The sequence below is a fragment of the Dama dama genome, chromosome 29 (assembly GCF_033118175.1).
Source record: "Dama dama isolate Ldn47 chromosome 29, ASM3311817v1, whole genome shotgun sequence".
NCBI lineage: Eukaryota > Metazoa > Chordata > Mammalia > Artiodactyla > Cervidae > Dama > Dama dama.
In genome coordinates, this window is record NC_083709.1 from 66,079,810 (window position 1) to 66,106,462 (window position 26,653).

General features: G+C 44.9%; 1 protein-coding gene across 4 annotated transcripts in view; it reads left to right on the plus strand.

Annotated features, from left to right (window-relative positions):
* The window catches only part of UNC13B (unc-13 homolog B), a 202,054-nt gene that overhangs the window by 152,014 nt on the left and 23,387 nt on the right, over positions 1-26,653 (plus strand). For 3 of the 4 annotated variants that reach the window (XM_061132177.1, XM_061132175.1, XM_061132176.1), the window contains 10 exons: positions 11,017-11,063; positions 13,675-13,753; positions 15,454-15,528; positions 16,031-16,250; positions 18,645-18,872; positions 19,481-19,622; positions 21,650-21,819; positions 22,266-22,381; positions 22,725-22,888; positions 25,105-25,255. In XM_061132177.1, coding sequence (XP_060988160.1) covers positions 11,017-11,063; positions 13,675-13,753; positions 15,454-15,528; positions 16,031-16,250; positions 18,645-18,872; positions 19,481-19,622; positions 21,650-21,819; positions 22,266-22,381; positions 22,725-22,888; positions 25,105-25,255 — 1,392 coding nt within the window. Of the gene's footprint in view, positions 1-8,656; positions 8,680-11,016; positions 11,064-13,674; positions 13,754-15,453; positions 15,529-16,030; positions 16,251-18,644; positions 18,873-19,480; positions 19,623-21,649; positions 21,820-22,265; positions 22,382-22,724; positions 22,889-25,104; positions 25,256-26,653 lie in introns of all 4 variants that reach the window. The other variant, XM_061132174.1, reaches the window with a different exon arrangement.

Genomic DNA, 26,653 nt, shown 5'->3' on the forward strand with positions numbered 1-26,653 from the left:
GGATATAGCACATTTTGTTCATACATTCATCAGTTGATGGACATTTTGTTGTGCTTTGCTGTTGTTATTGTTGTTTTACCACATTTTTGGCTATTATGAATAATGTCGCTGTTTTTGTGTGGACATATAGTCTGTGTATATACCTAGAAAGGGAACACTTGGTCATGTGGTAACTGTGTTTCACATTTCTTTGGAACTTATAGATTATTTACCAATGTGGTTGCACCATTTTGCATTTCTGCCAGCAGTGTATGCAAGTTCAAATTTCTCCACATCCTAGCCATTCTATTTTAATTAGAGCCATCCTAGTGAGTGTGACTGGTATCTTCTAGCTTTGATTTTCATTTCCCTAGTGGTTAATGATGTTAAAACATCTTTTCATATGCTTATTGGCCATTTTTATATTTTCTTTGAAGAATGTCTATTTAAATCCTTTATCCATTTTTAAGTTGAGTTGTTTGTCTTTTTCTGTCGAGTTGTAAGAGTTGTTTATATGTTCTGGACATCAGTTCAGTCGCTCAGTCGTATCCGACTCCTTGCGACCCCCTGGAATGCAGCATGCCAGACTTCCCTGTCCATCACCAACTCCCGGAGCTTGCTCAAACTCGTACGTTAAGTCATTGATGCCATCCATCATCCAACCATCTCATCCTCTGTCGTCCTTTTCTCCTCCTGCCTTCAATCTTTCCCAGCATCAGGGTCTTTTCCAATGAGTCAGTTCTTTGCCTCAGGTAGCCAAAGTATTGGAGTTTCAGCTTCAGTATCAGTCCTTTCAGTGAATATTCAGGACTGATTTCCTTTAGGACTGACTGGTTTGATCTCCTTGCAGTCCAAGGAATTCTCACTCCAACACCACAGTTCAAAAGCATCAATTCTTTGGCCCTCAGCTTTCCTTATAGTCCATCTCTAACATCCATACCTGACTACTGGAAAAACTATAGGTTTGACTAGACAGACCTTTGTTGGCAAAGTAATGTCTCTGCTTTTTAATGTGCTATCTATGTTGGTCATAGCTTTTCTTCCAAGGAGCAAGCGTCTTGTAATTTCATGAATGCAGTCACCATCTGCAGTGATTTTTGAGCCCAAGAAAATAAAGTCTGTCACTGTTTCCCTTGTTTCTCCGTCTATTTGCCATGGAGTGATGTGACTGGATGATCTTAGTTTTTTGAATGTTGAATTTTAGGCCAGCTTTTTCTTTTTTTTTTTTTTCTTTTTTTTTTATTAGTTGGAGGCTAATTACTTCACAACATTTCAGTGGGTTTTGTCATACATTGATATGAATCAGCCATAGAGTTACACGTATTCCCCATCCCGATCCCCCCTCCCACCTCCCTCTCCACCCGATTCCTCTGGTTAGGCCAGCTTTTTCACTCTCCTCTTTCACTTTCATCAAGAGGCTCTTTAGTCCCTCTTCACTTTCTACCATATGAGTGGTGTCATCTGCGTACCTGAGATGTATCTGAGGTTACTGATATTTCTCCCAGCAATCTTGATTCCAGCTTGTGCTTCATCCAGCCTGGCATTTCGCATGATGTACTCTGCATATAAGTTAAATAAGCAGGGTGACAATGTATAGCCTTGACATACTCCTTTCCTGATTTGGAACCAGTCTGTTGTTCCATGTCCAGTTCTAACTGTTGCTTCTTGACCTGCATACAGTTTTCTTGGCAGGCAGGTCAGGTGGTCTGGTAGTCCCATCTCTTAAACAATTTTCCACAGTTTGTCATGATCTATACAATCAAAGGCTTTGGTATAGTCAATAAAGCAAAAGTAGATATTTTTCTGGAACTATGTTGCTTTTTCAGTAATCCAACAGATGTTGGCAATTTGATCTGTTTCCTCTGCCTTTTCTAAATCCAGCTTGAACATGTGGAAGTTCTCGCTTCGTGTACTATTGAAGCCTGGCTTGGAGAATTTTGAGCATTACCTTGCTTGCATGTGAGATGAGTACAATTGTGCAGTAGTTTAACATTCTTCGGCATTTGCACTTCTTTGGGATTGGAATGAAAACTAACCTTTTCCAGTCCTGTGGCCACTGCTGAGTTTTCCAAATTTACTGGCATATTGAGTGCAGCTCTTTCACAGGATCATCTTTTAGGATTTGAAATAGCTCAACTGGAATGTCATCACCTCCACTAGCTTTGTTCATAATGATGCTTCCTAAAGCCCATTTGACTTCGCATTCCAGGATGTCTGGCTCTAGGTGAGTGATCACACAGTCATGATTATCTGGGTTGTGAAGATCTTTTTTGTATAGTTCTTTGTGTATTCTTGCCACCTCTTAATATCTTCTGCTTTTGTTAGGTCCATACCATTTCTGTCCTTTATTGTGCTCATCTTTGCATGAAATGTTCCCTCTCTCGAATTTTCTTGAAAAGATCTCTAGTCTTTCCCATGCTATTGTTTTCCTCTATTTCTTTGCATTGATCGCTGAGGAAGGCTTTCTTATCTCTCCTTGCTGTTCTTTGGAACTCTACATTCAAATGGGAGTATCTTTCCTTTTCTCCTTTGCCTTTTGCTTCTCTTCTTTTCACAGCTATTTGTAAGGCCTCTTCAGACAACCATTTTGACATTTTGCATTTCTTTTTCTTGGGGATGGTCTTGATCCCTGCCTCCTATACAATGTCATGAACCTCCATCCATAGTTCTTCAGGCACCCTGTCTGTCAGATCTAATCCCTTGAATCTATTTGTCACTTCCACTGTATAATCATAAGGGTCCAGATAATAAGGACATAAGGACATAGGTCCAGATAATTTGTAAATATTTTCCCCCAATTTGTTGGTTGTCTTTTTTCCTTCTTTATGGTGTCCTTTGAAGCATAAATGTTTTATTTTTCAACAAAAGTTATTGTGATAAAATATAGAAAACATAAAATTTAACATTTTAGCCATTTTAAATTCATTCACATGACCATCACCATGTGGTCATCACCACCATCTAATCCCCAGAACTTTTTCCATTTTCCCTAGCTGAAACTCTGTACCCTTAAATTAACTCCCTGTTCTCGCCTCCCCTCAGCCACTGGCAATCACCATTGTACTTTCTGTCTCTCTAAATTTGACTGCTCTAGGTACCTCATATAAGTGTATTTGCACAATGTTTGTTCTTTTATGATTGGCTCATTTCACTTGACATAATGTCTTTGAAGTTCACCATGTTGTAGCATATGTCAGAATTTCTTGCCTTTTTAAGGGTAAATGATACTCCATTGTATGTATATATACTACATTTGTTTATCCATTCATCCATCAGTGGACACTTGGGTTTCTTCTAGTTTTGGCTATTGTGAATAATGCTGCTATAAATAGGGGTGTACAAATATCTGTTGAAGTTCTTGCTTTCATTTCTTTTGGGCATACACAGAGAAGTGGCATTGTTGTAATCCTGATTTTTTTTTTTTTTTTTTTTTTGAGGCATTGCTGTTATTTTCTGCAGCAGCTGTCATTGCACATTCCTAACAGTAGTGCACATAGGTTCTAGTTTTTCAACATCCTTGCTAAATAACACTTGTTATTTCCTGGTTGGCTTTGTTTGGTTTGCCATCATAATATGGGTATTAGAGTACAAAAGTTTTAAATTTTGATGAAGTTCTATTTATCTATTCTCATGTTGATTTTGCTTTTGGTTTTATAGCTAAACCATTGTCTAATCCAAGGTCACAAAAATTTACTCCTATTTTTTACCCCTAAATGTTTCATAATTTTATTTAGTGCTTATATTTAGGTCTGTGATTCATTTTGAGTTAAATTTTTGTGAATGGTGTGAGACAGGGGTCCAGCTTCCTTCTTGAGCATGTGTATGTCTAGTTATCTCAGCACCATTTATTGAAAAATAATATTCTTTATCTGTTGAATGGTCAAAATCAACTGGCCATAAATGTAAGAGTTTATTTCTGGACTACCAGTTCTAGTCCATTAATCTTTAGTCTGTTCTTATGCCTCAATTTCTTTCTTTTTTTCTTTCTTTTTTGGCCGTGTGTGATGTGGGATTCTTAGTTCTCCGACCTGGAGATCGAACCTGCATCCCCTACATTGGAATTGCAGTCTTAACCACTGGGCCACCAAGGTAGTCCCTAGATTCCTTCTTTTTGGAATACTTTGTTCGCTTGGCTTCCAGAATACCTCTCTGTCTTGTTTCTCCTCCAACATTATTGACCATTTCTTCTGGAGTCATTTTTGCTACTCCCTCCTTATCTTCCCACCCTTGTAGTACCTCAGGATTCAATTCTGACCACTACTTTTTATTTATACACACTTCCTAGGTAATCTCTTTCAGTCTCATGATTTTCATAAGCATTCCCAGATTGATATCTGGCCCAGATATCTTCTAGGAATACCAGATTCTACATCTACTTAACACCCACATTTCCATGTGAATAGACATCTCAGATTTGACATATTCAAAACCAAACTCCTGATCCTTCTCCGTAAACCCTGCCAAACCTACTTTCCCTATAGTCTTCCTTACCAGTAAATGGCAACTCCATTCTTGCAGCTAGCTGCTCAGACCCAAATCCATAGAGTCATTCTTTTTTTTTTTTTTTTTAACCACATTGTTTTGTTTTTTATTTGCTTGTTTGTTTTCGGCTGTGCTGGGTCTTAGTTGCGGCATGTGGGATCTAGTTCCCTGAGCAGGGAATGAACCTGGGCCCCCTGCATTGGGAGCGAGGAGTCTTAAACACTGCACCACCGGGGAAGTCCCAATAGAGTCAGTTGTGACTTCTGTTTCTTTCATAAGCCATATCCAATCAGTTATTAAAGTCCACCTGCTTTGCCTTTAAAACATATTCCAGACCTTGCCACTAACCTCTCAATCTCAGTCACCATTTTCTCTCGTCCAGATGATAGTGGTAGTCTTACTGATCTCCTGGCTTCTACCCATGTCCGTCTGCAGTCTATTCTCCCCAGCCAGAGTAATCCACATAAAACACAAGTCAGATCATATCACTTCTCTGTTCAGAACCTTCTGGTGATTTTTTCTGTCTCACTCAGAATGAAAGCCAAAGTGCTTATGAGGGCCTTATTTGAAATGATCCTCTGAGGCAGACTTGTTCCTTCACACCAGCTATGCTGTCACCTCAGACTTTACACTTGCTGTATGTTCTGACTGGAATACTTTTCTCTTTGCACTCTGAATAGCTTCTTTACTAATTTTTCTTCATATCTCTGCTTAGATGTTCTTTTAGCAATGAGGCCTCCTGACAATCTTTTATAAGGTTTTCATAGCATAACATCACCACTGGGGACAATATCTTTTCCCCTTACCTGGATTTTTCAGCAAAGTCCCTGTCATCTGTGATCAGTTCAGTTCAGTTCAGTCGCTCAGTCATGTCTGATTCTTTGCTTCCCCATGGACTGCAGCACGCCAGGCCTCCCTGTCCATTACCAACTCCCGGAGTTTACTCAAATTCATTCTATTGAGTCGATGATGCCATCCAACCATCTCATCCTCTGTTGTCCCCTTCTCCTTCCACCTTCAATCTTTCCCAGCATCAGGGTCTTTTCAAATGAGTCAGTTCTTCGCATCAGGTTACAGTATACATAGCTCCAGATTCTGGAACCAGAGTACCTGTTTCGAATTTTGGCTTTGCCACTTGCTGTGACTTCAGGCAGGTTTCTTAACATCTCTGTGATCTTCATAGATCAATAGAAAAATGGATCAATAGAAATGGAGATTATAGAAATGGATAATAGAAATGGATCATAGATCAATAGAAAAATGGAGATTATAACAACATATACTCAGTAGAGTTGTTGTGAGAAGTAAACGAGCTTACTCGAATAAAATGCCAGATCTGTATTGTGTTCACTTGGTGTTCGCAGGTCTCATCATCTTTACCATCATTATTAGTTGTCTGTTCCTCCTACTAGACTAGAAGCTTCTGAAGACCACAGTTCACTGCTCTAGCAGCGTGAGAACAGACAGTACCTAATGTGAAGTAGGTTCTCAGTGAGTATTTAAGGGATGGAAGTTGTGGTACATACATACAGTGAAATATTACTCAGCCATAAAAGGAGCACATTTGAGTCAGTTCTAGTGAGGTGGATGAACCTAGAGACTTCCCTGGTGGCAGATGGTAGAGCCTGTTACACAGAGTAAAGTAAGTCAAAAAGAGGAAAACAAATATCTGGGTATTAACGCTTATCTATGGACTCTAGAAAAATGGTACTGATGAACTTCTTTGCAGGGCAGGAGTAGAAGCTCAGACACAGAGAACAGACCTGTGGACCCAGCAGGGAAAGGAGAGGGTGGGTGGACTGAGAGAGTAGCATTGAAATGCATACATTACCATACGTAAAACAGGTAGCTAATGAGAAGTTCTATAACACAGGGCGCTCAGCCTGGTGCTCCGAGACACCCTAGAGGGCTGGGATGAGGTGGGAGGGAGGCCCAGGAGGGAGGGGACATATGTATACTCATGGCTGATTCACACTGATGTACGGCAGCAACCAACACAACATTGTAAGGCAATTATCCTCCAATTAAAAATAAATAAAATTTTTTAAAAAGAAATGAATCCTCACAATAACTCTGGGCAATCGCTAGTTTTATCTTCTTTTTAAAGGTAAGGAAATGCAGGCTCAGGTAAGTTGAGTGCCTCAAATCTTTGACTCCTAAGTAATGGAGTTAAGGTTGTTTTAACACTGAGGAAGTGTGTCTCTTCCTCATCAGATGGACTATCTGGAAGAGTGAGATTATTCTTAGGGATCAGGAATTTTCCTGCAAAGCAGGTGTTATATAGATATGTATCACTTAAATTGAAAACTAAATCTGAGTGGAAAAATCCTAAGGCATTTTAAGAAGTTAGGAGGCACAGAGTGTTTGATTCCTAACAAAAGATTTTTTTAAGTTATTAATAAGAAAATGTTTGGCCAGTGGTTGGGACAAACTGAAGGGACTAGTACAGTGGTTCTTGAGGGTCTGGAAAATGGTACAGGCTGAGGCCTGTCTTTTCTCTTAGGCAAGACACATGTCCTTAGAAAGGCTGTTGTTTTCTAAGTCCTGAAATTTCTCAAGTTCCTTTTACTACATAAAAACACTAGATGTGCTAAACCCTCAGACTACAAAGGTGAAATAAAATATATATATGTAATTCTTGCTCTCAAGAAATTCACAATATGTAAAGAGAGACGTTTATACAGACAATTAACAATGGAACATGCTGAGAACAAACTGCCATAGAAGTGTGTACACAGATGCGTGGGTACCACGGATGCATAGTAGGGAAGCACCTAATTCTGTTTTTGAGAGGAAGGCAGATACATTTTCAGAGACATTAATGTTTGATCTAAGTTTTTAAGAAGAAGTCTGAGTTCACCCAGTCAATGCAAGAGGCCAGGACGTGGAGTGCCCTGAGGATATGTTGCCTTTTCTTCTTTAGGCATCATGGGGAGCTCTGGGAAGAATAGAAGGACACAACTGAAGTAACTTTGACAGGATGTGTACAATATATTTGAGACAGTGGAGGAAGAGAGAAACCTTTTCAGCTTGAATCAAGGGGTCAGTTAGTGTTCCTTGCCTAGCTTGCTTTTTCAAAGGGAACAGAGTGTTCTCAGGAAGTAGGGAGTAGACGTAGTAGAAGAGACCGTTCCCTCTCCCAGAAATGTTTTTTTAATCTCACCCACTTTTCTGTGCTGTTTTGGAAGATTCCTATTCCTAAATCCCTTCTGTCAAGTCAGGTGACCCATTAGGTAATCAGAAATAGCTTGAAAAATTGGGAACTTATTAGTTCTTCCTTCTACTTGTTATGTAGTATCAGTGATTCTTTATTCAAAGGGATGGGGAAAAAAAAGAAAAGAGGGGCTAATGGGCCCAGATAATGAACTTTGCTTAGAGAAGGAAGCCTCTGTCAAGCAAGTGTGGCCTAGAAGGCAACGTAGCATCTGGCAAATAGGAAAGGAGTAATTTATGGACTTTATTCTTCCTCTCCTGTGGTTTGCTTAGGTCCTTCTGGAAGTGTCAGTTTCTTTTGACGTATTGTTCTAAATTCGGTAGATAATCAAACCTGGGATTGCAGCCGTGGTTTTATCGTTCAGATCATAGTGACTTATGATAAGGACTTGGTGCCTCCAAATCTATGGCCACTGAGCATCCAGATCCTGGCCTTACTTCCAGGCCTTAACTTGGCCTAACTTAACTTAGGCTCTGGGAAAACAGGCCAAGGCTTGTGGGGCAAAACACGTAGCCAGCCTGTGTTAGAAAAGGGAGAGGGCTCCGCTACCTGGCCTTTGGGGTTTGCAGACTTGCCCCAGATTCGGATGAGCTCGTGTAGCTTCCGAGGAAGGAGCCTGCTCTGTGTTCAGTCAGTTCCGTCGGCCTGTGGGAGTGGCCCTTGGTAGCACAGATGGTCTCGTGGCCCCGGTGACCCTGACCCTGCATGCAGACCACTTTGGAAAGGGGGTAGAGGGCGGCTGAAATTTCCAGGCTGGCATGGTCCTTTGGTTTTTGTAGCTAAACCCGGGTTCTGAACTAAAAAGCAGGGGCAGCGAACACAGGAGGTGAGGATTCCGGGAGCCAGGCTCTGTGCGCTGCCCCGCCGTTCAGAGGGCTTCTCCGGGCTCTCCTCCGTGTCCCACGCGGTTAGCTCTGCCTGGGTTAGGATGAATCTACTAACCTCTCTGCCCTTTTTTTCCTGCTCTTTCTCTCCTTGCAGAAGGAAAGCGAGGAGCCCTTCAGGTTGTGCTCTGGCCCTTTGGGGCCCCTTTGTTGTTGGTTCTCTCCCCTCCCTCCTGAGTACAGTGTGTGTATGTGTGTGTGTGCACGCATGCGTGCCCATGAGCTGTGGCTCATGCAGCCGGTGTGTTTGTGTGCATGCTCCGTGCCTGTGTGTGCTCCTGCAGACGCCCATGGAGCCTTGCGAGGATGTGCGTGCCTGCGTGGCACACGTTCAGTGCAGCATGCGTGTGCTTCCCCATGCGCTCAGCTTGACCCCCCAGGTACTGACTGCCTTTCTCCTTTCCCACTTTGCACAGTGTGTCCGTGTTCTACTTGTGGCTGCCTACTGGCATATGCTGTGAACCCTCACTGAGCCCAGCATGCACACACACTTTGTATTTGAGAGCAGGAGTTTTTGTAGGCTTTTTGTGCCTCTTGCTTGGGGCCTAAATGTGAAAGTGCTCCGTGCTTCTGAGCAGGCTTCCTGGCCGCTCTGTGAGCACAAGGGTCTGCAGACCTGTGGTGTGGTTTCCCCACACCATGAGAATGTGCCTACAAGCACTGGTTCCTCAAGGTGCTAAGGGTGTGCTTTGCCGGTGATTTGAGCCCTGGTGAACACTGAGTCCTCCCCCAGATGGGTGTGTGCACACGCTCTGTATCTCTGTGTGCAGGATCCGTGCTCACCTGTGGGTTCTCAGGTGCAAGTCGTGTCTACGAATGTACCTCCTATATGCACTTTGCTGAGACCTGCTCTCACCCCCCTAGCCCTCCTTCTCTGCCGTCTGCGCATGCTCTGCACTGTGTCTGCAGGCTTCTGCAGACCCACTGCCCGCTCTGAGCACAGGAAATGTGTGTGATCTGAGCCTATGAACCCTGACTGCCAAAGATGTGTTGTAATTTTGTTTCCTTAAGCCCAGTGGCTTCTGGCAACCACCTAATTCTAGGTAGGAAGTAAAAATCTGCTCAGTGCAGTGACTATTTCTAAAGGGAGGATAAGTTCTGGTTGGTGGTATCTGGGGATTTAGGGATGCGATGGGCTGCCCCTCACAGGAACCTTAGGAGACTTGATTCAACCTTCTGACTGCCCTTTGGGCCTGGCCCTCCCTCTACCATATCATCCCACTGATAGAACCAGGGAAGGAGGCAGAAGCAGCAAAGTGTGGTCATGAAGGGCCTCAGGCAGCAGGCAGATAGGCTTGACTAGAGCACAGGCAACCTGAGAAGAATCTTAAATCCAAAGTGCATCTTGAGCTTCCCGCTGGTCCAGGGTCACTCTTACCCACTTTCACATCACCGATTAGCTTGTCCTACCTCTCTTTTTCACTCTCTTGCCTCATTTTGTCCATAACTCCTCCCATCTTTAACCCTCCCAGAACTTCACCCCCCATCCAGAGCCTAAGAGCTTACCTCTGCCGCCCTTGATCTGGAGCTCCTTTGCTCAGGACGGCTAGCTGGAGTCCAGATCCCAGGAGTCAGGGAAGTCATTGGGGGTGGAGGGAGCAAGGAGGGACAGAAAGCCCCAGGCCCGCCAGTACTAAGTCGGTTGGGCTTAAATAGCAGCTGCCATTGGTCCTCTGAGAGCCCTGGCAGCTTTGGAACTCTGTACTCTGCCTGAAGGATTTGCTTTGGATTTTTTTCTTTCTTTTTTTTTTTTTTTTACAAAAAGCTTTAAAAAGTGTTTTCCAACAGTTCCTTGCTTGAATTATTTGGTGCTTCAGTTTTTAGCTTCTTATTGTAGAGTTCATAAAATTGGCAAAAATGGTAATCCAAGTATCTAATCTGCCCTGGATTCTTTTGTTACATCGAGTTTATCAAATGTAGAGCGTACTCAGTGTCAATGAGTTATAGCTTCAAGGACCCTAGGCCAAGTCAAATCACAACGTGAGACAGGAATCCAGAAAGACCAGGTCTGACTCTAGGGCAGCCAGCAGAACTTAAGAATATAGCTGGAAGGCTGGACTCTATATGAAGTTGTCCTTTTGCTTTAGTGAGGCCTGGACGCCTACATGAGCCCTCTCTTGGCCCACGCTTACTGTTCTATACCAGCGGATGTGTGAGGGGGCTCTCCATTCTGGCAGCTCTCACACTCCCAGTGGATCTTGGTCCTGGGTTCTCTGTGACCTTGTATCCTCCATGTTCACTGGGGAGAAGGGAGATGAAGCTCATTCTAGCTGCCTGCTTGTGGCCCTGGCTGATCAGGGAGCTGGCTTACACCTCAGGCCGGCTATGTCCTCACATGGTGTGTGTGACCTGTGCTGCTCTGAGCTTCCTACTTTACTGCTCACTGCCTGACCAGAGAACTAGGGCACTCTCCCATCTTTCCCAGGAGCTAACTTCTCTCTCTTTCTCTCTTTAAAGATTCCAGATGATGGTGATCCCCGTTTGCCCCGGTGGCTTCCAGAAGGGTAAGTGTGGCTCCTCAAGGTTTCTGTGAACCTTACAGAGTCTCTTATGCTGCTTTAGCTTTTCCCTTGGGAAGCAGGAAAAACAGCTTCATCAGCTGGACTCTGGAGAAGGAAGACGTTCCACTGTCGAGACGGTTGTTTCTCTGGGGCAGAGGAGAGGACTCTGCAAACTGACTCCCCGGAGACAGAAGAGAGAACTTTGCAGAATGGTTCCCCTGAAGCAGGGGAGGGAACTTTGGGGCTCCCCATCCTTCCTTCTGGAATTTCTGCTGTATTGCATCATAGTGGTGGTATGCCCTTTATGTATAAGGATGGGAAAACTAGAAAAAGATCTGCATTTAGAACTGGTTTCCTTCTATCCCACTGTTGACAGTGTAGCTGCTTAGCTTGCCGCCAGCCTCAGCTACTGTGAGTCACTTCCTCACTCCACCCTACTCTAGTGAGGACCCTTACGAGCTCAGTATGTTCTGTCTGTGTTCCTTGTCTGGGAGTTTCAGACCCATGTGATTGCAGTGGAGAATGGTTTTGAATTGCTCAGCTGCAATGGCTCACTGTTATTAAGGGAGGAAAGCGTCTAAGTGCACACGCGCCCTCTGCCCTCCACATACAGGTCTCAGGACCCTTAAGCTCTTCCTTCTCTCCTTGCCCCTCAAAGTCCTTCTGACGTCGAAGCTCTCAGTGGCTGCCTCCTCTTCCTCATCACCAGGGAAGAAAAAATATTAGATCAGAACATTATCAACTATATTTTTAAGTGCTTCTTTTTCTTGCAATATGTCTTTTTTATAGCAAGAGTTAATCATGTGAATGAGCCGCTCTTCTTTTGTCAAAAGCTCATTTGTGTTGCCAAAAAAAAAAACACTTCTTGGCTTAAGGTATACATTTTATAGTTTTCAGAATTAGCCACAAACTCATGGCATCAGTTGCTTCTTCAACAGCCCTTCTTCAGGGCTTTAGCATTTTTCTTCAAATAATTTTAAACTTCATACATACCAACGCAACATAACCAGGCTATTTTTAAATGGAGCCAGGCAGGGATTTTCTAAATGTCTCCCTGTTGTCATCTTTCCCTTCCTTCGGCTTAGTCCTTAGAAACTGTCACAAGTTTCAAACTTTCATAGGTGTGGTGGCCTCATTGAGAACAGAGCTCACTGCCCATATTCAGGAAGCTAGATGATTAGAAATCAGTATATAGGGTTGCCTGCTCCAACTCCTGGCCTTGACCTAATTTGTGGCTCCATTTTTTGCCCATGTAGCTAGCAGTACATACTTATTCTTCTGTGATATTCCTCTTTTCACACCAGCTGTGGTGTATAACCCAGCCACCCTTCTTTCCCTGCCTCATTGCTTACCTGAAAACCAAATACCTGAGTGAATTTAATTGAAGCTCAGAAGGATACTTTCCAAAAGGTCAGAGAGGTTTTTATAGTTCCTCTCATTTTATGGAAGTGACACCAAGATCCAGAGAGAGGAAGGAATTTTGGCAGAGGATGTGTAGTGAATTAGTAGAAGAGTTGTGGATAAAATCCAGATTGTCTCAATGTAAGAATGATATTCTTTTTAGGAAATTCTCTGTATTTTTATTGTGTATTGTTATATGGAATAACAGTCAAAGAACAGCAAAGTTAATAAGTATAAAAAAAGTATAAGAGTTTTAGAAATCTCAAGTTGTTCATAGGATTTCCCAGTGGTTCTGATGGTAAAGAATCCGCCTTCAATGCTGTAGACCCCAGTTTGATCCCTGGCTGGGGAAGATACCCTGGAGGAGGGCATGGCAACCCACTCCAGTGTTCTTGCCTGGAGAATCCCATGGACATGGGAGCCTGACGGGCTACAGTCCACGGGGTTGCAAAGAGTTGGACATGACTGGGTGACTGAACTTTCACTTCACTTTCAGTTGCTCCAGCTGTAATTTTTTTCCTGGTTTCTGTTGATGTGAGCATAGGACTAGGTCACACTCTGAGTCACTTCGCTGTTTCCTTCTTAAATGATCTTTTTTCCCTCTAAATCATCTTTGGGAAGTCTCCCATCTACTTCCCCTGCCTCCATTTGATTATGCAGGCTCCTCTTCCCATAGAGACTTTTTCTTCCGGAGGCTCGGATAGACCGAACGGGGGACTCTTCCTCAGGCTGGAGGAGGTCTGCTTCTGCATGCTATTGTCTGTCAGCCTTGCTCACGCAGGCAGCAGCTCTTCTGTAGAGCTATTCCTGTGGGCTCTGTTCTAGCACAGGTCAGAAAAGACTCATCTTTAGGCATCAGTGTCTCTGGCCTGAGTGCAGGGAGAAGCTATCTTAAGCATCAGTTCCCACCTTTTATGGAGCACAGGTGTCTTCAAATAAACAAAGGCACCTTGGACTGGTATAGTGTGATAAAAGAGCTTTCAGTCCTTGGCTAAAACCTTAGAAGGAGACTCTGAGAGCAGATCCCATTGTTTGTCATCCCGTGGCTTTATTTCCCTCGCTTTCTGTCCTCTTTTCTCCTCTTAAAGGCCCATGTTGAGGGTCAGTTCATCCTTCTTTGGGGAGAGGATGAGCAAGGAGAATGGCACATTGAACCTGCCAGTAACTCAAGGGCAGACTAGAAGTCCTGACATAATTTTCCCTCTCTCCTCAGGCCAGCCGGAGGGCTCTACGGCATTGACAGCATGCCGGATCTACGCAGGAAGAAGACCCTGCCGCTTGTCAGCGACTTGGTGAGTGAGTGGTCTCAGTGAGCTGTCAGGAATGGAAGTGGGGCCTTCAGCGACAGGTATTAGTCTGATGATCAGTCATTTAAAGCCCCTCTGAGACTTAGTGATGGCTTCAGTAGGACCTCGTATGATCTCACTGGGGTTAGAGTGGCACCCAGGTACCCTAGAGTCCCAGAGTCAGATGTTCAATAAGACTTGAACCGTTTTTCTTATTACCATTTTCTGCTCCTTGTTTTTTCTCCCTATTCAGTCTATTTGATATTTTTTGTCCACTCCTTTTTTTATTTTTCCTCTGTATTGTGCTCTTTTTTCCCTACCAGTTTCTCCCTACTTAACTGACTGAATATGAGTGTCCTTTGCCATTTCCTCTTCATCGATTCTTTCTTTCCTTCCCTTTCCCCCTGCTATTGATACGTCTTTCCCTGTCTCCTCCTTCCTAGTACACCTCTTATCCCACCAACGTTTCATCCAGCTGGCTGGTTGAAGATGATGTCAACTCTTCTTTGTTACCTTCTTTCATTGTCTTTCATCTCCTCTTTTTTCTCTTCTTTCTTTCTTTTCTTCCTGCTTTTTCTCACCTTCTCCCTCCTTGCTCACCAGTTTTATTTTGCTTAACCGAGTAGGTGGCAGTATCTTAGTCATTTCTTGTTTCCCCTCTTCTGTCTTTTAACCTTGTCCATATTTCACTTTATGGTGTGACTCTCCTTCTAGGCCTTGGGCCCTGGGCAGCGGTCTGGGTTGGATACAGTTGATAGAGGATAGAGGCAATACAGTGGACAGAGGATAGAGACAGAGGGGGTTGGGACATGTTTCCTGCTTTTGGACTTCAGGGAAGAACCTCTCAGTTGTGTCTGAAAGCTTTCATGCCCTTGTGGGGCTTTAACATCATGTTGTTCCTTTCTCTGCTCTCCTCTGCGCAGGCTATGGTGAGTGTCTCCAGAGCCCATTTCCATCCTTTGTAAAAGCCCGAATCTCAACCTACCTGGGCACATCCCAACTATTCTTGCTGCTCAGGCTGATATAATGACTTCTGTCTGCCTGGTATCCACTGCCTTAGGGAAACCATGTGCTTCTCTGGAGGCTGCCCCTAAAGCCTGGGCTTGGCAGATTCATGGGCCTTTCCAGCAGGGCGTCCTCGATCTCATGTTTAACCCCCTGCCCTGCTGGATTTCAGCGAGGCTTCATTGTCCCCTTTCACTCAGTGCCCTGCTCATTTGGGCTGTTGGCTTCCACAGCCACCTGGGATTGTGTGGGCATGGGGTGGTGCCCAGGACTGGAGGATTTAGTATAGCATCATTGTTCCCAGTGGTGATTCTTGAATGTGACTCTGACAGAGTTTTGTGTGTCCTGTTCTTAATGACCTGTTTCATACTGTAATTCTAGACTTTTCATTTTCCTGTGCCTTCCTTTAAACAAGGAGTTTCTGTGGGGTCAGATACCTAAAAATATTGAAGGAAAGGGAAACCCTTTGGATGACAGGTACCCTGAGAGAAGTGCTGTTCTATCATTGTTAGGACAGTTCCCTGAAGGCCTTGAGTTTGTATCTTAACCTCAGGTGTTTGTTACCCATTACCTGTGGAGAGGCCCCTGTGAATGACAGTAAAAATGGAAAGGAGTGTAGCTTTGGTCCCTGGAACTCCCCGCCCAGGACTTTGCCCGGCCCTTGGTAGTAGCCAGGGCTGACGGCGAGTCTTCTCTCACAGTCACTGGTCCAGTCCCGGAAAGCAGGCATTACTTCTGCATTGGCTACACGCACCTCTCTCAAGGATGAAGAGCTGGTAAGTGACCCATGGGCTTTCATGAGTCCACTGGCCTATGGCCCAGTGATCATCTCTGTGGCCATACACTGGGAGTTCAGAAGTTTGGGGCGGACTCTGTTAATGAAACAGATAGATATTATAGCATCAAGTTTTCTACACCGGGAGAAGCAAGGGTCCAGACCAGAGGTAAACCTAAATCTCATGTTGGAGTATGAGTATGTGACCACTCATGTCAGGGATTTATGATGAGCCTAGTACCTTCTGTTTCCCTAAAAAGCCTGACTGCTGGGGCAAGGCTTAAACCCAGCATTCAGGTCATGGATGTGCTCCTTGGATGACCAGGAGCACATGATGTTGGGGTTTCTTTCTGCCGGGCTGGAATGTGGGCCAGGCCAGGCTGAACCATCTCCTTGACTGCCAGAGGTGTTGATAGCCCTGCGCTAGGCTATTACTAAGCCCAGTGGTATCTGTCAGCAGAGAACTAAAGTCACTGGGGGGTGATGGAATCTGTGTTTTTCAGAAATCCCATGTGTATAAGAAAACCCTGCAGGCCTTAATCTACCCCATCTCGTGCACCACGCCCCACCACTTTGAGGTCTGGTCCGCCACCACCCCCACCTACTGCTATGAGTGTGAAGGCCTGCTCTGGGGCATCGCCCGGCAGGGCATGCGCTGCAGCGAGTGTGGCGTCAAGTGCCATGAGAAGTGCCAGGACCTGCTCAGTGCCGACTGCCTGCAGCGTGAGTGCCCTGCGGTGTGACGGGGGAGGGGCTGTGGGCAGCAGGGCCTCCCAGCATAGCCGGCAGCAGGGGACCAGGACGGCTGGGCCATCGTCCCTCCTCTGTACCTGACTCTGACGCGCTGTCCTTTTTAGAGAAGGTAGGTTCCCAAGTCAGGAGACACTGCCTTTCCAAATAACAGGTCTCGTAACACTCGCTTAAACACCTTTAGGAAAAATTCATTAAGTTTCCTATGGCCCTTGGATGGAGCTAGAATCTCTTCCGGGATTCAGGTGATCCCAGAGGCTCTACTGGGTATTGTACACACCACGATGGCTGTTTTGCCCAAAAGACTAGAGCATGTGTAATCAGGGGCCAGAACTAATAGGAAGAGAGAGTTCTGGGGTTCTAGGCCTCAGAGAGGAGCCTCCTGAGGTCTAGACCTCCTAAGGGAGACTAGGGAAGACTCAGGGAAGGTGGAATTTACTCCCTGCTTCTAGATGGAGCTTTTAGACATCAGTACCAAGAACAGAATCTTCACACGGATGAGGCAGAGGTCCAGAAGGAGAATGTGTGACTCCCAAGGCCCTTGCTAAACATGTGACTTGTGCCACCATCTGAGTGGGGAGAACAGGAGCAGGGAAAGCAGCAAGTCTTGGCACAAGAGGTGGTGGCGCTCCAAGTTCTTCTCTCCTTGCTCCACCCCTGCTCGGCGTGCACTGCTGTGGGTACACCCTGGGGAGAGCAGGGCTGGGGGTGTGGGAAGTATTCTCTCAGCCCTCCAGGTCTTCAGGTGTTCCTCATTGCCACGCTGCAGCAATAAAAGCTTCAATTATGGTAGGAGAAAGGAAGGTCACCTTTAGACTCACAAGCACTTCATTATTCCAAGGAAAGATGAGACCTAAAAGGGCCTCAGGAATTGTTGACTTAAAATGTCATTCTTTGAAGAACCCTAGATTGATGCCAGTGACATGGCTGTAGTGGATGTGAAGAGACAGGCTGAACACAGCAGAAGAGTTGGGTGCTGGTGATGACTTTGCCCAAACCCATCATGAGGGGTGACAAGGACAGGTGCCAGCAGCACCCTGCTTTAATTGGGAGAACTAGCAACTGGCTGCACAGGCTGCTTGCTGGAAGCCTCCAGAGTGGTGCTCTGTAACAGCCAGGGTGTCTTATCTTCTCTTTAAGAGCCTTTCCGAGGTCCCCACCCAGGGAAATAGCATTGCATGGGATATGCTAAATGCAAGAGTAGATGCAGCCCAGGTCACTTTTCATTTATCTAAGTCTTCTATGAAGTACAGAGTGAAATTAAATGCCCTTCTGTATACGTCCCTAGACAGAAAATCTGCTTTCCATCCTCCCAGGATTAGGATGTGAATGTTGACCTTTCTTCTTTGCGCCAAGTTTTGTCCTTAAGGCCTGAGCCTTTGGAGACTGGAGAGAGGTTAAGAGTCAGTCTGCCAATAAAGAAAGGATGGGTCCTTTGCCTGAGAAACCTGGTTGGTGAAATACGCTGGAGGAAATCTCTGTTCCTCCCTAATCATCCTTAGGACAGCAGAGATGAGCTGGCTGGGGTCATGGCTTGGAAAAATGACCCTTGGCCTTGCTGGGATAATACTGATGGTAGTAATAATAGAGTGTTTATTACTCATTAAATAAAGCACGTAGCCGAGTGTCAGATGGCAGGCCTTGGGCTGGATGCTTTATGATAATAAAGGGCTGACTGCAAATCTTGAGAGATAAGTGCCACTTTCTTCTCATAGAAGAAATGTATTTACCCAGCAGGGAGTAGTAGAGTCAGGATTGGAACCCAGGTCTGTCAGATAACAAAGCCTTAATCTTCTTACCATATCACAATGTCTCCTGAGATCTGAGCCACTGGAGCCACAGGCGAGGATGTGCCCAGCTGCGCGCTGTGGTGAATTCTGAGATCTGTATCACGGCTTGGCGTTGGGATGAGTTTGGTGGGATTGTCCTATCCACAACCACTCCCTGATAACTGGGATACCCATTTTGCTATTTTGGCCTTAGACTTGGAGGGTATCTCTTAACAAGCATGTGGATGGAAGAAAGACAAAACCAACTGTAGACTGAGCTACATTTTTTTTTTCTTTTCTGATGAAAAATTCAATATGTTTCTAAATAGAATGGACTAATATAACATGTTAGTTACATGATTAACATATAACAATGATCAACTTTTTGCTTCTCTTTGAGTTGCCTTTTAAACTCCACTGGCCAGGCATTAAACTCTAGCAGACCCCACAGATACCAGCTTTCCCCAGAGATATATCAGTCTTCCTAAGCTTCTGTCACTGCTCAGTGACATCTCTTAAGCCCCATTCTTCAGCCTGATCCTTGACCTGGTAGGTGACCTATTGGTTACCCTACTTTCTGTCTCTGGCCACTCTTCAGGGGCTGCAGAAAAGAGCTCTAAACATGGAGCGGAGGACCGGACCCAGAACATCATCATGGCCATGAAGGACCGCATGAAAATCCGAGAGCGGAATAAGCCAGAGATCTTTGAAGTTATCCGGGATGTCTTCAACGTGAGCAAAGTCGCCCATGTGCAACAGATGAAAACAGTGAAGCAGAGTGTGTTGGATGGCACCTCCAAATGGTCAGCCAAAATCACCATCACTGGTGAGCAGGCCAGAGTTTGAGTGGACAGGAGGGCCTCGGCTATGGGGAGGAGCCTGAGGGGGAAGCATCCTGAGCATGAGGAAGCAGGGACTAGGGGGAAAGAACACAGAATGAAGCCCTCATTATTCATCACTCCTCCTCTTCTAGACTCCAGTGCCAGTGGTGCTGGGAGAAGCAAGACTGACACTCGCAATCTGAATGATAATGCAAGGATTTAGTAACAATCTGATATTACAGACTTGGTTAACAGTTTGATGTTGTAAGAGCTGGGAGGCTGGGGGAAAGGGGACAGGCAGGAGATGAGGGAGTAGGTAACCAGTGATTTATTAGCTGGGTGCATATGACTGAGGCATGCATGTATCAGAACAGGTAAGGACCTGTCTGGGTAAGTGGTCAGCTAGGGTCCAGGGAGGAGATAGGATTCTTGGGCTAGGCTTTGGGGGAAAGGCTTAGGGCTAAGAATAAAAGTGGAGGGGTGAGGGAATCTGCTTCTGTGCAAGGAGCAGATAGAGGGCGCTCTAAGGTGGGAAGTATGAGTTGTGCTTTGGCGGGCTCATGACTTCCGGAGTGTACTCTGAAGCCTCCTTCTGTGTGTGTCTGGGTTGCAGTGATGTGTGCCCAGGGCCTGCAAGCCAAGGACAAGACAGGATCCAGTGACCCTTATGTGACTGTGCAAGTGGGCAAAACCAAGAAGCGTACCAAGACCATTTTTGGAAACCTGAATCCTGTTTGGGAGGAGAAGTTCCATTTGTAAGTCTTAGTAGGCTCTGTCTTTCCTGGGACTGTGTATATTTTGGGAATGGCATTAAATCCTGTTGTCCTGGACTTGGACTCTAAGAGAGACGGGGTCGAGGCAATGGAGAAAACCCATTTCTCACTTACTTTAATTGGCTAGCATTTATTCTTTTACTAGGTCTCTTCTCATAGACTGTTGTATCAGGGTTACTGCACTCAAGTCTTAACTCGGTCTATTAAAGGGGCCCCTGGGCAAACCATACTGCTTTTTCTAGTGCTAGCAAGATTTTGCTACAGCTGAGTGACAGAGCCAGAGACTGCCATGCAACTCTGTGCCTTCCAGCCCTCCCATCCTGTAATGCTAGACTTTTCATTTTCCTAACCCCTAGGAAGAGTTAGTCTCTTCTAGGGAGTGGGGTGGGAACAGCTTGTCCTACAAGTGGAAAATCGTGACTTGAAGATAGAAACCTTGGATTTAGAGAATTTTCCATTTCCCTGAAGGGCTCTGCTTTTCTTTCTGCCTCAGCTTCCCCTCCCTTCTCCTCTATTCAGTACCTCACTTTTGTACAGACTATTTCATATGACAGCAAGGGATGGCCGCTGAAAAATGGCACGCTGTAGCCTAGAACCTGGACTGGTGTCTGGTGAATCCAGATGCTTTATCACACCCCTGTTAATGCTTAGGACCCGGACTGAGTCTGAATCAGCCAAACAGACAGCTTATGTAGAGACCTTCTGCTCTTGGCTCCTTGGAAGGAGATTGGGAAAAGGGATTGGGGCCTATAAAAGCAATCACCAGTCCAGAAGCAATAGTTACTGAGGGGAGCACCTGTTTTTCAAGAAGCTGACTGGTTCCTGCTTGAATATTATTTATGGTTAATTCTACTCTTGATCTTGACAAAAGGCTGAGAAGTGATACTTACGGTTAATTCAAATGAATTGGCTCTATAGTCAGTTTTGCCCACTTTTCGTTTAGTAAGCAATTTGTATTCTGTATGGGCTTCCCTGGTGGCTCAGATGGTAAAGAATCTGCCTGTAGTCTATGAGACCCAGGTTCAGTCCCTGGGTTGGGAAGATCCCCTGGAAAGGGAATGGCTACCCACTCCAGTATTCTTGCCTGGAGAATTCCATGGACAGAGGCGCCTGGTGGGCTACAGTCCATGGGGTTGCAAAGAGCCAGGCATGACTGAGTGACTAACACACACTTGTATTCTGTATAAGACACTCTACATGGTATCGTATATCTAAAAATGTGTAAGACAATGCCTGGCTTTAAGAGGCTTATTGATGATTTGTCTGTTATTTTTCAGTAGACCAGTAGTTATCCTATAATATTTTAACAGAATGTGCAAAGACATTATGAGAACATAGGGTAAGGAGCAGCAAACTCTGCCAAGTACAACTTTTAGATAAGGCAACAGGGATCCAAAAAAGCAACTGCTGGGGATGGGGAGTGTGAGGGAGGTACCTGGCAAACCACCCCTCCAAAGCAAGCACCACAGAGAAAATGACAAGGCAAGTGGATATTAAAGAATGATTTTTAAAAAAAAGAAGGAGAATGGGAGAAGTTCACCAAGCACATTCCAAGATATATGGGGATGTTAGGTAGAAAACCAAAGCAAATATGACCAGATGGGCTTACCATGAACATTTAACATCTTTATGGACTTCATATAGGACTCTGGGGAGGGAACTACCAACTGCTTCCTAGGGTTCTGCAGCATCTATCAGGCTGTTTTCTGTTGGTTTCGTTGATACAGCTAGCTGGCAGGAAATCAAAATTGTCCCTGATTACTCCTCTCCTCCCCGCTTTTGACCAGCGCAGTCAGGACTGGACAACAGAGAGCTACCCAGGCTAAGGAGTGGAGAGCCATTTGCTCAGATAGCCTGACTCACTGGGGACTTGAGTACCAGTGCTCTCTGCCTCCTTCTCCTCCTCTGCCAGCCTCAAGTGCAGCTGGTAGAGCCTTGGGAAGGAAGCGGGAGTCATAAGAGAGAGGGCTGCCGGGTCCGTCCGTAACAGAACCTGCTGACTCTTGCAGTGAGTGCCACAACTCTTCCGACCGCATTAAGGTACGTGTGTGGGATGAGGATGATGACATCAAGTCACGAGTAAAGCAGCGGCTAAAGCGAGAGTCTGATGATTTCCTTGGCCAAACCATCATTGAGGTTCGAACGCTGAGTGGCGAAATGGACGTCTGGTACAACTTGGGTGAGGAAGCAGGACCAGAGAAAGCTTCTGGGAAGGGAGAGCATGACTGGGGAACCTGGGGAAAACCCTGTCTACCGAGTCCACCACTCGGGCCCCAGAGCATATACATCTCCATACAGAGCTTGCTTTCCCAGCAGAGAACCCACCACAGATAGAGACGGGGACGGAGGACTGGGGGTGTCTGGGGCGCACTCTAGCTGAACATTTTTTCCAGCTTTCAGAACCTGAGATCTCACCCCTTGTGCCTTTAGCCCACTGAGCACTTCTTTTCTCCCGCCCAGCCAGGTTTGGGGTGTTTGTGAAGCATACGGTCACTGCAGTGAGTTCGCCTGTTTGGTGAACACTTGTGTCAGGGCCTCCTTTCCTTTGGGTTAAGCTGGGATGGGAGCTGTCTGTGCTATCTGCAGTTGCATGGTTGTCAATCTCCAGTCTTCTTTCCTTCCTAGAGAAGAGGACGGACAAGTCAGCCGTCTCAGGGGCCATCCGACTGCAAATCAGCGTGGAGATCAAGGGGGAGGAGAAGGTCGCCCCATATCACGTGCAGTACACGTGTCTCCACGAGGTGAGCCAGCTCCTGGGAGGTGGGGTGCCGGAGAGCTAGGTTGGGAGGTGCCTTTGACAATAGGTAGGATGGCTAGCTGCTTGAAGTTCTGGAGCCCATTTTTATTTTATCCTTGGCTCACTGTGCTATGGCAGACAGCCCAAGAAACAGTCCCAGCCCCAGATCTCTTTCACTAACGTGAGAACAGACTGCTGGGGCCATAGGAGTTACTGAGCAGTGACTTGAAGGACAGAATCTCTGTTGAACCCTATTCACACTCTCCTGGTCTTTACCAGCAGGGTTTTTTCCTAATATATAGTTTAACTCTTTAATACCAATATATATTTTACTGTGTCTCCTATAGAACCTCTTCCATTACCTCACGGACATTCAGGGCGGTGGAGGAGTCCAGATCCCTGAGGCTCGAGGAGACGATGCGTGGAAGGTGTACTTTGATGAGACTGCCCAGGAAATTGTGGATGAATTTGCCATGCGCTATGGCATTGAGTCCATATATCAGGCCATGACGTAAGGCTCCCCTGGGGCCCTGGGAAATGGCTACTAACTCTTGAAATAGCTAGTGGAGGTACACTGATGGAGCAGACAGATCCCTAGTCGGGTAGTATGCAGTGATTCATTCTTTCCCTCTCTGAGCTGGGTGAGGTGGATCTGTACCCCAAGGCAGAGAGAGTATATGTATGAAGGGAGTGTGTTTATCAGTAACTCGGGGAGAGGGGAGTTGTCTGTCTACCCCAGAATTCCCAGGGCATGGGTGTGTATACAAGAACAGATTTGCCCAGTCATCACAGGCCTGAGCATACAGGGTACACGTGCTATGACAGAAATCCCTGCCTACTATGAGAAGAGGTATAGACTGTGTGTTGGAGGGGCTGCATGGGGAAACAGCCCTGGGTAAGCAGAAGGTAGCTGGTGCCCTGGCTGTGCTGCTTTTATTTAGTTTGACTTAGTTCTTTGTATGTGTCACATGTTGCGCCACATGCTGAGAACACGAAGATGAATAAGGGGGCCTCTGTGTTTGGGGAACTTGGAGTAGCAGGAGAGCAGTAAACAAACAGTTGCATTATAATGTGATAAGTGCTATCGAGAAGTAATCACAGTGTATTATGAGAGCATCTGAATTTTAGGGGAAGCCTGTGAGGGAAACTGTTGAAGAGCTGACACTTGAAATACAGAAAAGAGGGAAGGGCATTTCTGGTAGGACATGTGCAGAGATGCTCAGATGCGACACAGCATAGACTATTCAAAGAACTCCAAGAAGTTTAGTCTAGATGGAGAAACATGTTGAGGAATGAGGTTGGAGAGCAGCCCCTCTGCCTTTTTTGCTCTGTTCACGCTCCCTGGATGACTTCATTCAAGCCTATAACCTCAGCTACTACTTTTGAGCTTAGGACTCCCAGATCTCTTTCTCCAGACCAGATCTTTTCCTGAGTTTCAGATCCATTTTGCTTTGCTTTCTGGGTATTCCCACAGGCATTGCAAACTCAATATGATCAAAATCCAAATCAACATTATCTCTAGCAAAACTGTTCTGTTCTTCCTGTATTTCCTATTTTAGTAAATGGAACAGTTTATTACCCAGTTATCCAAACTCAGTAATTACTGAGTAATTACAATATTACCCAGTATCCAAACTCAGAAATTCAGATGTCAGCCTAAACTTTTTTTTCTTACTACCACCATGCAATCAGTCTCTAAAACCTCTAGATTCTACCTCCTAGAAATGTTTTTAACCTATCAGTATTGCTATAGCTCAGTAATAATGATAACAACAGCAACTTCTATATACCATTTCCTTATGTGCCAGGCACTGGTTTAAGTAATTTATGAATGTTAACTCATTTCATCCCTAGGTCGTTATTATTTCCATTTTGTAGATAAAAAACAGGCATAAAGAAGTTGAAGTAATTTATCTAAGGTCCCTGAGTGGTGGAGCTGTGACTCAACCCTAGAGTCTGGATCTTGAGTCTGTGCTCTTATTAACCATTTCTTTGATCCATTTGGAACCTTGTTGCTTCTTTTCTGAGTGAGTGCCATAACTCTCCAATTGGTCTTTCTGTCTTAGTCTTACCTCTCTCCAAGTTTTCTTTTCTGATTTTTACCATCAAAGTGACCTTTTTGAAAAACTAATCTGATCACAGTAAACCTTTGTTTAAAAAGCCCTGTAGCATCTGGGACAAACCCTTTTTACTGTCTGTTCTCTGCTGCTCCTCCGTCCTTTCTTAGTGTTTGTCTATCAAACGCTTGAACAATGGCTATAAGGAAGGTTTCCCAAATGAATGACTCTGTTCATGAAGAGATTTGTTTTTGAAATAGTTTCCCTTTGCCTGCATACTTCTCCAATGATTAATTCTTACTATCTTTTAAGACTTGTTTCAACCATCTCCTCTTTGAGAAGCCTTTTTTCTAGTCCTTTCTAGCTCCCAGCCATTCTAATTTAGATGACCTTCCTGTATGTTCCCAGAGAATTTTTGCATAGCATGCCTTAAGTTACTGACTTACTTTCTGCCACTTGCCAGGCTATCACCTCTTTGGATTCTGGCACTTAGCGTAGGGCCTGGCACATAGTAGGTGTTCATTGAATGTATATTTGAATAAATAAATTATGAAATTCTTTGTCTGCCAAGGTGATCATAAGCTTCATACACAAGAGTGGGATCTTTTGATTACTTGGCTTTTGCCACAAACCCTGAAGAGTCTTTGAGGCTGAAGATGCTGTTTTTCAGGCATTTTGCATGTTTGTCCTCCAAGTATATGTGTCCTGGTGTGCCAGCAGTGATGAGCACCTTACTGGCCAACATCAATGCCTACTATGCCCACACAACTGCCTCCACCAATGTCTCTGCATCTGATCGTTTTGCAGCCTCCAACTTTGGGGTGAGTGTGATATTAAGACATGTTACCTGATTGTTATCAATTAACAAGAGTTTGATTTTTCAATTGGTACTGCAGAGTTGATATGCCTAAAAATTCAAATATATAGTGCCACCTAGATAGTGAACTTGTTTCCTTATGGGTATTTAGTCTATACTAGTAGACTCTCCTCAGATATGGATAAATGAGAAAAGGTGGAATAGCACCATGGTGGTTTGGTAGGGGCACAACCTGGGCTTAGGGAGAACCTCTCTGGGCCAAAAACTTGGTCAAGTCACCGTGTTCCTCAGCCCCGCAGGTTCACAAAGGAACCTTCTTCTTATTATTCAGTCTCTCTCTGACAGATTTGTACCACTTAAGTTCATGTGAGTCTGACGTCTAAGCAAGAATACCAGTACATACCTGAACTTAACCCTTTCTTAGTGTCTGGACTGTTTTCCTGATCCAGGGTATACCCTTTCCTGTTGTTAAGATATTTGAGAAGTTGAATCATTGCACATAATGTCACCTGATGGAAGTTCAGTATAAACTGGATGGAATATTTCTGATCCACCACAAAGACTGCTCTTTAGAGACAAAATTACTGATACTCCCAAATCAGCATCTCTGGTCTCTGAGTGCTTTTCCTTGGTAGTAATCACTTTTTTGATGTTGATAGTCTTTCTGTAGAGGAATTAGTGTCATTGACTAAGCCAGTCAAATATCTGTTCCTTTCTGTCTCTTCACAGTATCTATTTGCTTAATATCTAATGCTATATAATATTATCAATATGTGAGTTCTAGGACTGCTATACGAATAGCCTACACGAACATGTTCCATGTTTAATTATACTTTTCTAAAAATAAACTATCAAATAGTATTTGTTATTTATTTTGACATTTTAAATGTATAAACTAAGGGAAATGATATGCAATGTGGTTCCACCTGCCAGATGTATCACTGATCACCTTCCAAACGTATCACTATTTCTCTCTCCCCTCATCACTGCCAGCCTATGGCTGTTTCACTGTTATGAGCTATCCCAAGATAAGTTAGAACACCATAGACTCAGGAATAAGGTGGAGACTGTGTCTGGAGTTTCCTTTTGTCTGACTGAGATGAGTTAGAGTCCCAGCAGGATGCAGATGCACTGGTCATCTCCTCTTGATTTGTATAAAATGCTGTTTCTAGTCCCAGAAACATATCTCCTCTTGCCAGTGTGGGAAGAGTCCCCAGTGCGAGTGCTAAGAGATGGAACGCGAACGACCTATCGTTTCTCCTTCGCGTGGTTTGTTGTTCTCCTCTTTGGCAAATACGAGACCCGATGTGTCCCCAACTCAGAGTTTTCTCCTCACCCCGAGATGGTTCTCTTTTTGCTACAGTCTGAGGGCTCAGGAACTGACCTTTTTTCTTCTCTGTTA